The sequence below is a fragment of the Maniola hyperantus genome, chromosome 19 (genome assembly GCF_902806685.2).
Source record: "Maniola hyperantus chromosome 19, iAphHyp1.2, whole genome shotgun sequence".
Lineage (NCBI taxonomy): Eukaryota > Metazoa > Arthropoda > Insecta > Lepidoptera > Nymphalidae > Maniola > Maniola hyperantus.
Window position 1 is genome coordinate 11,766,984 of NC_048554.1, and position 13,099 is coordinate 11,780,082.

The 13,099-nt window shown below is 38.4% G+C and overlaps 1 protein-coding gene and 1 non-coding gene across 2 annotated transcripts; both read right to left on the reverse strand.

The window, feature by feature from the left end:
- Positions 1-4,971: 4,971 nt before the first annotated feature.
- Positions 4,972-5,055, reverse strand: TRNAL-UAA (transfer RNA leucine (anticodon UAA)). The gene has a single exon. It is a non-coding gene; the product is annotated as a tRNA-Leu (tRNA).
- Positions 5,056-6,347: 1,292 nt separating this feature from the next.
- LOC117991407 (UPAR/Ly6 domain-containing protein crok-like) lies at positions 6,348-11,392 on the reverse strand. The gene is made up of 3 exons (XM_034979003.2): positions 9,388-11,392; positions 8,617-8,793; positions 6,348-6,761 (listed from the first exon to the last, which is right to left on the reverse strand). Exons 1-3 carry the CDS (start codon positions 9,440-9,442, stop codon positions 6,550-6,552), a joined length of 444 nt encoding a protein of 147 aa, XP_034834894.1. The 5' UTR covers positions 9,443-11,392; the 3' UTR covers positions 6,348-6,549.
- Between the last annotated feature and the right edge of the window lie 1,707 nt (positions 11,393-13,099).

A 13,099-nucleotide genomic window follows, 5' to 3' on the forward strand; every position in this document is an offset into this window, starting at 1 on the left:
TAAATTATATACATAGTTATTAATATTGCTACTTCGCATTTTAAACACATTTTCTTTCTTACAAAATCTTCAAAAAAACTATCATTAAAAGCTTTGAATTAAATTGATTCCATTATAATTTGTAAATAAAATATTCCGTTTGTAAGAAGTATGAAGTTACGAACAGATTTGACGATAAGATTTAAGTCTGAGCAAAGTCAAAGTGCGCTCTATAGATCTCAGCCTAAGTGTTTGGCAATGCATGACCTGATTTCTAATACTATTCTGAAGAAAATATAAAAAAATAGACTTTATATTATGTAGTAGGTACTTTGACGTAAGATTTTCTACACCTTTGTTACCTGTTATCTCCCAAAGTCACCATGATCCAAACTCCATGTCTCCCTGTGTTGGGGACAATGCGAGAGAAACATTCAGCTTTTATAAAATGAAGGTGTGGCACGCGTTGGCTCTTAGTATGTCACTACTACTACACATATTTCTAACCCCTATTTTACCCCTTTAGGGGTTGAATTTTCAAAAATGCTTTTACTTAGCGGATGCCTACGTCATAATAGCTATCTGCATGCCTTTCAGCCCGATCCGTCCAGTAGTTTGAGCTGTGCGTTGATAGATCAGTCAGTCAGTCACCTTTTCGTTTTATATATTTAGATGTCATGCTGAAGTCTAATTTAATTGCAAATGTCGAGGCCTTAGGGCGGTCGACTGACTAGTCGAGCCCCGACCCCCAATGTTCAAATCAAATCTATGATCCATACTAATACTATAAATATGAAAATGTGTCTGTCTGTCTGTCTGCTAGCTTTTCACGGCCCAACCGTTCAACCGATTTTGATGAAATTTGGTACAGAGTTAGCTTATATCCCGTGGAAGGACATAGGCTACTTTTGATCCCGGAAAATCAAAGAGTTCCCACGGGATATTTAAAAAACCTAAATCCACGCGGACGAAGTTGCGGGCATTATCTAGTAGCTAATAAAATAACGTACCCATCTACCTTGCCTATTTAATTACCTATTGACCTTTCAACAAGTCTGCCGATTCTAGGCAGTGCCTAATCACATTGTCCACGGAGTGTTTCTACGAAGTACTTAGGTAATTTTTTTTTTATTTATTTATTATTATTCATCAGTGCCTATTCTAATCTATCTATTATGGTTTTGTCGTCGCCATGTGCTAGTTGATAGGTAAGTACCTAGTTACTATCAAAATGATACTTAGTTGATGGTTTAATTTTTGCACTATTGTCGTACCTACTCCTAGCACAAGCCTGACGCTTAGTTGGAGAGGAAAGGGGAATATTAGTCATTTAACATGGCTAATATTCTTTAAAAAAAAAAAAACTCCGTATACATTAAGTAATAATAATTAGCATGGACTAGCTTATGCTCGCGACTTCGTTCGCGTGTACTACACAAATTTCAAACCCCTATTAACCCCCTTAGGGGTTGAGTTTTGAAAATCCTTTCTTTGCAGATGCCTACATCATAATAGCTATCTGCAATCTGCATGCAAAGCGCGTTTGCTTAAACGAGCGTAATGCGCGCGGAAAAAACGCTTAGGCAAGTCTAAACTCTAAAGTCTAAGCTGTGATAGCCTAGTGGTTAGGACGTCCGCCTTCTAATCGGAGGTCGGGGTTCGATCCCGGGCACGCACCTCTAACTTTTCGGATTTATGTGCGTTTTAAGTAATTAAATGTCACTTGAAAACATCGTGAGGAAACCTGCATGCCTGAGAGTTCTCCATAATGTTCTCAAAGGTGTGTGAAGTCTACCAATCCGCACATGGCCAGCGTGCTAGACTATGGCCAAAACCCCTCTCAGAGAGGGAGACCCGTGCTCTGTAGTGAGCCGGTAATGGGTTGATCATGATGATGAAGTCTAAACTCTGAATCTGCCCTTACGTGAGAAGGTTTGCATAAGTTTCCTATGTAGATAATAATATCTACTATACAATAGAATGTGCTTATGTAAACAAGTGCTCTTATCATTGTTATTTCTTAGTAGTTAGCAAGGTTACCTACCAGCTAGTCAGAAACATCATAATGATACCTACCTACCGGCTAAGTACCACCTGTGCCACTAGTAAAAATAAAATAAAAATCTTTTTTATTCGTATAAACTTTTACAAGTACTTACGAATAGTCAGATGCATCTACCACTGGTTCGGAATGCCTTTCCTACCGAGAAGAACCAGCAAGAAACTCGGCGGTTGCTCTTTTCAAATATTTGATATAGGTACAAGATTATGCCATGTATAAAATAGTATTTGCAGTCTTGTGCGTTGCTGGAACGAGCTGCAGGTCAAATCCACGCTCTTTTATCATTTAGATAATCTTCAATTGTGTAATATGCTTTTTTCAGGAGCATATTTTTAATAGATTTTTTAAACTTGTGCAAAGGTAAGTCCAAAATAGTTTGCGGGATTTTATTATAAAAGGCAATACCCATACCCACAAATGACTTTTGAACTTTCCTGAGGCGGAAGGTAGGAGCTGCAAGCTTGTCTCTGTTTCTAGTTAGCCTATTGTGTAGATCACCAATTTTCTTGTAACTAAGAATATTTTGTCTTACAAAAATTATGTTATTATAAATAATATATTGAGAGGCTACAGTAAGGATATCTATTTCCTTAAATTTCTCTCGAAGGGAATCGCGTGGTCTTAAGTTATTACACAGAACTAGTTTATGCCCGTGACTTCGCCCGCGTGGACTGCACAAATTTCAGAACCCTATTTTACCCCATTAGGGGTTGAATTTTCAAAAATCCTTTCTTAGCGGATGTTTACGTTATAAATTATAATAGGTATCTGCTAATCTTCAGCCAAATCCGTCCAGTAATTTGAGCTGTGCGTCGATAGATCAGTCAGTCAGTATGGTAAGGTATTTATTGTGTAGCTTCTTCCCATAAAAAGTGAATTACCATGACTGTGCCATAACCTACTTACCAGAGTGAATTAATTACTATACTTACTATAATACCTAGAACTCGGAGGCAGATTATCCCTAGGGGCGCGAGGTTACGAAGGGGCGCGCGCGATCATGTAGAATCCCATTACATGGCCTACCTAACTATGTCTACTAATTAGAACTACTGAATTAAAATCTGTCTGTCGGCTGTCCGTTTGTTCATTCACGCACAGTTTTGAGTTTTGAGACTTTAAATTTGAAAGCACGTGCCTTTAACTGTTCGGCTGTAGTCTGTACCTACCTAGATAATATTATTATGAGTCATGTCTGTTTAGTCAGAAATTAAATAGCTTTAATGGCGAAGGAAAACATTGTGAGGAAACCCGCACGCCCGAGTGTTCTCCATAATGTTCTCAAAGGTGTGTGAAGTCTGCCAATCCGCAGGTACTTGGCCAGCGTGACGGACTATGGCCTAAGCCCCGAACTCCGTGAGGAGTATGAGGATAATACTTATCGCCTGTTGCTCGTTGTACCCAATGTTGTACCCATACCCTATTTGTTTACATAATAAACAATTTTATAGCCGGCGTCTTCGTAGAACTACGTCATTGATTAGTTTATTTATAAACTAACACGTTTTCAAGAAAATCCAGTGCGTCATTGACTCATAAATAACTCCAGACGACCAAAGTTATATGTTTTTGATCAAAAGTCTATTACGGTTAATGTTATTAACCTAAGTGTGCGTGAGCCCATTTCGCAAAATGTAAATGTGTGCAGTCTACCTACTAAATGTAGTATGTTACGTAAACGTGTGTGTGTGTGTGTGTTTTGACACCTCCCTGGCGCAGTGGTGAGCACTGTGGTGTGGTCTAGTGGGAGGTTCCGAGTTCGATTCCTGGCAGGGGTTTGGAATTTTATAATTTCTAAATTTCTGGTCTGGTCTGGTGGAAGGCTTCGGCCGTTACCAGTTACCACCCTACCGTCAAGCCGTGCCGCCAAGCGATTTCTGTACGATGCCGTGTAGAAACCAAAGGGGCATGGGTTTAATAAAAACTGCCATACCCCTTCCAGGTTAGCCCGCTACCATCTTAGACTGCATCATCACTTACCACCAGGTGAGATTGCAGTCAAGGGCTAACTTGTATCTGAATAAATAAATAAAATTGCAGTGGTAAATATAACAATTATTTGCGTCTTTATTTACAATTACATAGGTACCTACATAATATGTGCTTATTGTACCTAAAGAGGAAAGGTTTGTTTGTAAATCAATAAACTCTGAAACTACGTTCTGAACTGATTAAAATAATAACTCTTTATGTTAATAAACAATTTAACCCATCATAGTAACTTAGGCTATAAATTATATACTCTATAGTGTAAACTAAGGAAGTCGCGGGCAGGCCCATCTTTCCCACTGGGCACTCTGGGCACGTGCCCAGGGCCCACGATAGATAGGGGCCCTCTAGTCCCTGCCAGATCACCAAACTATAACCGACCGACCGATATTTTATTACCGAAAAACATATTTATTTCGATAAAATCAAAGGTCAAAAAGGCCTACTCAAACAGAGGACCATATAGATAGTTAACTATATAGTCTAGACTGACTTATATTCGATCCTTCTTGTTTACCCCCGACCATCGATGCCCCCGGCCCACTACTCTGTCATGGTCATAGAGGCCCAATTATTCTAATGTGCCCAGGGCCTCCAATAGGTTAAAGATGGCCCTGGTCGCGGGCCAAAGCTAGTATCCTACTCCTAACTGCTAGAACCCTAAAAAGAAGGTCAAGTTTCTGTTCGGCAGCAATGAAGGCTTGCAAATCCCTACGGAATCTTGAATAGAAGTGTGGTAGGTAGAAGTACGGAAAAACTTACGTAATCCGTACATTATGCAGACAGAATAGTTAGTAGGTACCAGGCAAGGCTGCTACTAAAAAATCACACAGTTAAAATCCATTCTACACATAATGTATAAGTTTTCAGGAGTCAAGAGTTTTATATTCCATGAAAAACGAACTCCGGTGTGCGAAAAAATTAAAAAAAAGAAAATAGTTTGTCAGGTGTGGGGTTCGAACCCACGCTCCCTCTCGGGAACCAGAGCTTAAATCTGGCGCCTTAGACCACTCGGCCAACCTGACTTACGTAAGTTGGTAAAATTATTAATAGGTTTCTTTTATCTATTAAAATTCACTTAACACATTAAATAATTTTACTATCTATATTAATTATAATTATTTAACTATGCATAAATTATACATTCAAGAAATAGAAACAAAATGTTTTTTTCTTTATTGATTTCTTCAGTTTATAAAAATTAAGTTGCAAGTGCTGCCATCCAACAACAACATAATAATTTAACTAGCAACGAAGTATGAAAGCCGTATTCACAGCGAGGTCTAATGAATTAAAACTAGATGACGTTAAAATAGGTCATCCCAGAGCAGACACCAAATTACCTAACTGAGATTATTATTATATCCTATTAGTTGTTATTCGTAGATCTTATTCCATTGCGTACTATTTAACACGAAATTTTTTTATGGAACAAAACACACTGCAATTTTCAATTCATTTCTTACAGTGTTTCGTAAGCTCATTCCCAAACATCTTAGTAAGTAGACACTAGATGGCGTTGACCAATTTTTTCCGTATCTGATAATGAATGATGAATGATTTCACTTTTTTAACAGACTTGAAAAAAGGAGGAGGTGCTCAATTAGTCGGAAATCGGAATCTTTGTTTTTTTTAATGTAATATATTCCCGATTTATTACTCAAAGACACCTGGACCGATTATGAAAATTCTTTTTTTGTTTGAAACGGCCTACTTACGAAGTGGTTCCATATAAATTTGGTAAAGATCTGATGAACACCTTCGAAGATAGATAATGGAACTCCTTAACGGATAAGAGTAAATTGCTCGCGAACATTGTAATAGCTCAGTAAACTTGTAAACGGTTTTAACCAGACAGCATAATTTTAATACATGAGGCCACTAAACATTGCGAAATGTTTTTTTACAAAAAAAAAACAGAACCGACTTCAATATCACAGCCACTAAAAAGTAAAAATTAAAAATTAATTTAATTTGTTACTGAATATTTTTGTAATTCTATAAGTAATAATATTTTTGGAGCCGGTGCCAAAACCATCTGCCTACTCTTCATATTGTTTTGTGACACTCCACATTGGCACGTCATTGGCACCGACTCCAAAAAATATTATTATTATATAACTCTTGTATACATATATTATATTCGAGAATAAACTAAATTATTTTTTACGTTTTACTGGTTTTGGTAAGGCACCTATTGAAGTCGATTTTTATTTTTTGTAAAAAAAATAATTACAAATTACTAGGCACCTGATTTTTTATGGTAGTCTTTAATTCGTTACAATAAAACGCATAAATTTCAAAACAATAATTTTATTTGTATAATGTTATAAATATTACCCTGCTTATTAATTATTAATTTATTGCAACAACCAACTGTCAATTTTTATTCCCACATTATGTTCGTTATTTAAATTTTTGGGACAACAATTACCTACCCCACCAACATTTAGAATGTGGGAACGTGGGAACCTTTGAATATGGTCGGGATTCGGGAATGTAGATGTGTTGAAGAGTTGTTACAGTAATAATACTATGCTACCTAAACTGACAGTCAGAACAGTCAGTAAACTACAGCTCAGGTTATCAACTCCGTTGCAGTTATCGCTGAAGCACTGGCACACGGTCTCGAGATGGTCCTCATTGTCCGCCTTGTAGCAGTCCCGTCGGTGCTTGACCCAGCCGCACCCGCGTGTCACACGGACCTCTGGGTCGTGGCCTTTGTTGAGAACTGGAAGAGAAGAGACGATGTGTCATCCTAATCCTAATTTGGTATTTTCCCATCCCTATCTATCGTCTTCTATCCTTCTCGCAAAACGAAAATTTGTATGAAACCGCTCGAAGCTACTATGGCATTTGTCAAAATGACGTCATAATTCTAAATTGCAATCTCTGTCTAATCAGAAATATTTACATGCTTATAATTTTTTCAGTTTACGTCATTACTTTTATCCTAGTTTATAAAAGTAATAAATAAATTGGAGTTAAATACCAAATTGTATTGTATTGTATTGTACAAGTACTTAAGTAATGATAGGGTATTGGGACCGCTGACGGAATTTTCGTGCAATATAGCACTAGCCTTATAATTGCAGTGTTTAACTTATGAACTCTTAATCTATTTGATAAAAGGGGTTAGGTATTAAATAATTTCCTTGCAACGTAAATATTTATATTATGTAGTCAGTTATTACTTATTACCTATCTTTTAATCAAAATAAGCATTTTTTAAAACCTAGGTTTTAAAGTTAAATGGTCTAGATCTCTCGCTTCACTGGTTAGCGACTAGCAATGCGCAAATTATTTGAAAATACAAATGAAAAACTCTTAGTAGAACCCACAGACCACCACCTATAGATTCCTAATAGCCGGACACCCCCGATCGCCAAGCTTAGGCAGTTGTTTAGCATAAAAGCACAATATCTACTCGTGTGATATAAGCCAGCCTACGCCCGTTCGGTACCCTCATCACATGGTCTTGAATACGCGACTTTTGAGTCCACCAATCACAACAAAGCATTCTCCCCTGTCCCCCGCCAACATTTTACGATTTTGTTTTCATGCAAAACACTGTAGGTATATGCGTATTTTGAGGTTGAATTATTATCTGTGGTAGAACCAGAGGCGGATTAAATGTCAAGAGCGCCCTAAGCAAGCCCCTCATAGGCGCCCCTATAACAGCCATATTCAATTTACTAACTAACTTCGAAAGAACGAGGAATCATTGCATAGCTGGTAGTTGGTGATTATATTTATTTATGTGAACGAGTGAAGAACATCACGTTATGTCACTTTGCTATATTATACATATAGGTAGTTTCGGTCACTCCAAGATAATATTACTTAGTAGGGATAATTAGATAGGCCAGGTAATGGAACTCTACATGCAGAGGCGTCTTTACCTATGGTGCAGGGTGCAGGGTGTGCGGCGCACACGGGCGCCGGGTCTAAGGGGGCGCCGAGCGCCCTCTAATGCGACACCTTCTTCTCGGTAGGAAAGGCATTCCGAACCAGTGGTAGATGCATCCGACTATTCGTAAGTACTTGTAAAAGTTTATACGAATAAAAAAGATTTTTATTTTATTTTTATTTTATTTTTTACACCTCCAAATATGCGTCGATGCCGGCGCTCTCAAAGACCCTGCGCTCGTATTCTGGCCGACGACGCCGTCATCATTTAAAATCATCATTTAAAATTGCACCATTTGCATCCGAATTTCCGTTTGAAAATATAACTGTTAGTATTCCATTTTGACTCTGCTCCTACTAGACTAGAGGGCGCCAGGGTACTGGTTGCACACTGGCGCCACAAGGGCTAGAGACGCCTCTGTCTACATGATCGTGCGCGCCCCGTCGTAACCTCACGCCTCTAGGCACGTGCCTAGTTTGCCTTAGGGATAATCCGCCTCTGGATAGAACCATAATAATCGACATACTCGTAGCACAATCAACGGGTTGCGACGTTAGAGACCCGATGTGCTAGAACAGCGCCGATTATTGTCAACCGATAGACGTCCACAACTAATTTCTTGTAGGGACTTCCACACGCCACGGTTTTGTGCCTCCAGCGACTTCCTGCGACTTACTTGTCTGTAAAATCTTCCTGCAGAACATGGGCTTGCCGGCATGCGCCGCGGCCAGCACACTGCGCTCACACTCCGTGCTTCGCATGTACTTCTGGATACTCTCCGCGTCGTAGATGGTGGGGTCTAGGCACATAGAGTTGTTCGCACTGTTGCATTCGTAGCACTTGATCGACGCACCTGAGGGATACGAGTAGAAATAATAATTAACTAAAGGTAGGCTGCCTTTGCTTGAATTGAATTTCCAAAAATACTGAAATAAGTATTTCTTCATTTTTATTTCTTGAATTTTGAATTTTCTTAAGTAAAGGTAACTTAAATAATGACGGACTTTCATACAAAGTTTTATCTCCTATTTAAACTCCTTTCACTAAGGATAGAAGAAGAAAATACTTAAACCTACTTCATTGTATTTTACCGTTGGACTCGGCTCTCTACTTTTTTTGGGGTAGGTAAAGGAAACCCTAAACCACTGGGGATTTTTGGAAATACGGGTAGTATTTCCAAAAATCCTTTCTTAGTGAATCCTACCTAACCCCAGTGGTTTACTATTTCCTTTAGAAAGGATTTTTGGAAATACAGGTGGGATTTACAACGTCTTAGTGTATTCTACCCAACCCTAGTGGTTTAGAGTTTCCTTTACCCCGAAAAAAGTAGAAACCCGAGTCCGACGGTAAAATATAATGAAGTAGGTATTTTATTAATGATCATTATTTTCGTCATTAATTAATTACTATTGGATGACTACTACACCTGGTTGCCATTGATACTTACCGAATCGAACAAAAATCGTGAGTAACAAGATCGAGAGTACGAATTTCAGCGTCATTTTTACTTCCCGCAACTAATGAATATTTTTATTATACAAAACAACATATAATTCGGAGTTGTGTGTAAGTATCGCGACGCTTACAGACTGACGCGTTTAGTGAGGCCACTAACTTGGCCAAGTACAATGTACATCCTTATTCCGTGGACGAGCCGATTGAGATGTGAATGAACTGATTAAACCTTTTGAAGTGTCGTGTTCCATCTTATTAAAGTACGGTTGGGGCCGAAATTTATAATTTAATGTAGGTACCTAGTGTACCTAGGCTAGTGCGTATCAAGTTGCATGACTTGGAAGTCAGAACTCTACGAGAACTTCCTGAGAGGTAAAAATATTATCCATACTAATATTATAAATGCGAATGTGTGTCTGTCTATCTGTCTGTCTGCTAGCTTTCCACGGCCCATCCGTTCAACCGATTTTGATCAAATTTGGTACGGAGATAGCTTGCATCCCGGGAAAGGACATAGGCTACTTTTATCCCGGAAAATCAAAGAGTTCCCACGGGGTTTTAAAAACCTAAGTCCACGCAGATGAAGTTGCGGGTAAAAATACTGGGTAGCTAGTAGCTACCCAGTATTTTTAAAAGTAAAATGTCTTTAAGGTGCGTCATTGAGACTTGAGAGTAGTTTGGGTACCTCCTCAATTACCTACCTAAAAAATGGGTACTGTTCGACTGATGGAGGAAGGAGTATGACAGCTCCGAAATAAATTAATTTTGAGTTCGAGACTGAAGGAAGTTTAGCACATAAAATGGGTTTGCGATAATGAATACGGTTTGGTGTCTAGAACCAAATATAACCTAACCTTGTTAGGTAAGGTAGGTTCCTAAATGAAAAACCAAAAGAAACCTAGAAAATGAATAATTCAGAGTAGGCACGTCCAATAATTAATTAACCGATCTTTTAATTGTAGGAATGAATCGCCAGCAAAACACGGTCTGTCCTCGTGTAATCAATGAACTACACTATTTAATTATTAGATCGCGTGCTTTGTCTCAGAATAAGTGTGTTTTATACGCACTGCTTATTTTCAATTGACTTTTATTCACGTATTTTCGTTTGGTTAATTACAGAGCTTTTGTCATGAGCCGTGGCTTTTGTAATTTGTACCAGTATTGTTAGTCTTGTGTACCCACTACCTACATATATATCGGCTATCTGTGTCGTTATGGACTGGCGAGTTCTTTTCAGTCATCCGTCATAATATAAGTCTCGCAAATTGTTATTGCGCTGGAACCATGTCTCATTATCATCGAAATGATGCTATTTTGACGACACCCGAAATAAAAATTTACCATCAGCTCGAAACTTCAGTGTAGTGCTGACGTCACTAAAATGGCGGCGACGCGCATTAGCAATTTGCGGGACGTATACCTACCTATCATCATTATGAACCTATCTCCGCGGGCGACTACTACGGATGGCTCCTTTCAGAAAGAGAAGGGTTTTGGCTATAAACTACAGCGTCATTGATAGATTTCACACACCTTTCGTCATTGTCCTCGGACATGCCATTTCCTCACGATGTTTTCCTTCACCGCTAAATCAAGTGATATGAATGATATGATATTATAATTGCTAAAAATGCACGTCAAACAACAATTCGAGAGCATCAGAGTTGTAAAATATTCTCTTAGTAAGACAGATATTTTTAAAAACCTAAATCCGCATCCTCTAGTAATAAATAAATAATAATATCTAGGTAGGTACCTACTCGTGTGGTGTGTGGTGTAGAAACATCGTGGTTAAAGAATTTACGCCAATGATACGGGAAGAGTACCCGATCTCTGTCCAAGGTGCAGATAGCCCGAATGATTGCCAACCTCCGATAGGAGACGGCATTTCAAGAAGAAGAAGAAGTGATGTAGATCTACGCCACGTCTACGCTCACAACATCGCCACTTCTGAGATTCCATTAGATATAAAAAGTATCTGTTAATCGAATCACAAGAGTTTATAATATAAATGATAATAGCAAAAAAATACTTGCTTGATTTAACGTACAGCATCAGAATTAAAACACAGGAACCACAACTTTCTAATAACATTTTAAAACGCCTACAAAAATAAAATAGCAATAACTCTTTGCAAAAATTGCTGACGAAATGCAACAGGCGTTACAAACTTTAATACAATTTAAAAAACTTTCAACAATGATTGAAGTGAATTTACTTGATTCTTTTTCTACTTATTTGTTTTATTTTAATCAAAATTTAGTTTTAAGTTTCGTTGCAAAGAAGGTATGAGACTGGATGTCTGTGAGCTAGAATGTGACTTTATAACTGAATCATTTGATCTAGTTCAGTGTCAAATCACAAAGGGATAGGTAAGGGTAACTGGATTTAGTTGGTTTACACCTAAAACGTAAACATGCTATGATGCTTAATAAAAGGAAACATTAATAAAGGCAAATTTCATTTAAGATTACGCTTAATTCCACGTCAGACAAATCAGATTCCTGAATGCGACGTTATGACTAATTCGCTGAGTTTGTTGCTGGCTTCTCAGACCAGGGCGCGTTAGCAAGCCTGGTAGCTTTAGTTTTATCACTTTTAAGTTTATGTAAAACAGATGATGCCCACGACTTCGTCCGCATGGATTTAGGTTTTTAAAAATCCCGTGGGAACTCGTTGATTTTCCAGGATAAAAAGTAGCCTATGTTATTCTACAGCTCTTTGACTACACCCATGCAAAAAACATGTCGATCCGTTGCTCTGTTGCGACGTGATTGATGGACAAACCAACAAACAAACATACTTTCGCATTTATAATAGGGGTACTGATTACATCAATTATCTTATGAATGTGCTTTGCGATGAAGGAAACGCGTGCGTGCACAGAATAGATGTGTAGGCCTAGGCAGGTAGTAATTGAAGGAAATCCTCGCGTCCTCCCCGTCCCCTTGTCAACTGATTAGCTCTAGTACATGCTGCTATTACTATAATAAGTAGGTATGCTATACCTATAAGCACTTAGGTGTGATAATTTACAACATATTATACTAAGTAGGTACCTATATTTTTAGGGTTCTATACCTGTAAAGGAAAAAAGGAACCCTTTGTTGTATGTCTGTCGTGTCTGTCAAGAAAACCTATAGGGCACTTCCCGTTGATCATGAAATTTGCCAGGTATTAGGATCGAATAGTTACTATCACATTCAATCGACCTATTTTTAGTACGACTCATTTTTTACTAAGTACTAGCAGCTAGTAGTATTTCGTTAAACTGTGGTTGTACCACACGAGTAGATATATAGACCAGAGGGGAAGCTTCATACTAGCGGCTGGCTGTAGGTTCACTCACTCTAGCGCAGCTCACGCACACCACGACGTGTCACGGACGCTCCGTTTGCCGCCAAGCTGGCCGCACGGAGCGTCCGTGGCACGTCGTGGTGTGCGTGAGCTAGTGTGAAGCTTCCCCTCTGGTAGTACAGTTACCTACTTACCATGCTATAGTCAAATCAAATCAAATCAAATAATTCATTCAAAATAGGTACCTACTACTTACTAAATTACACTTTTTGATTGTCAGTTGTTGGATTTGTAAGATATACCTACCTAGTGGTGATAATTTTAAATGCAAACTTAAAACTAAAGCTACTCGCGTTCCAAACGCGCCCGGGTCTGAGAAGAGTTTACAATCGTAAAACTATCCT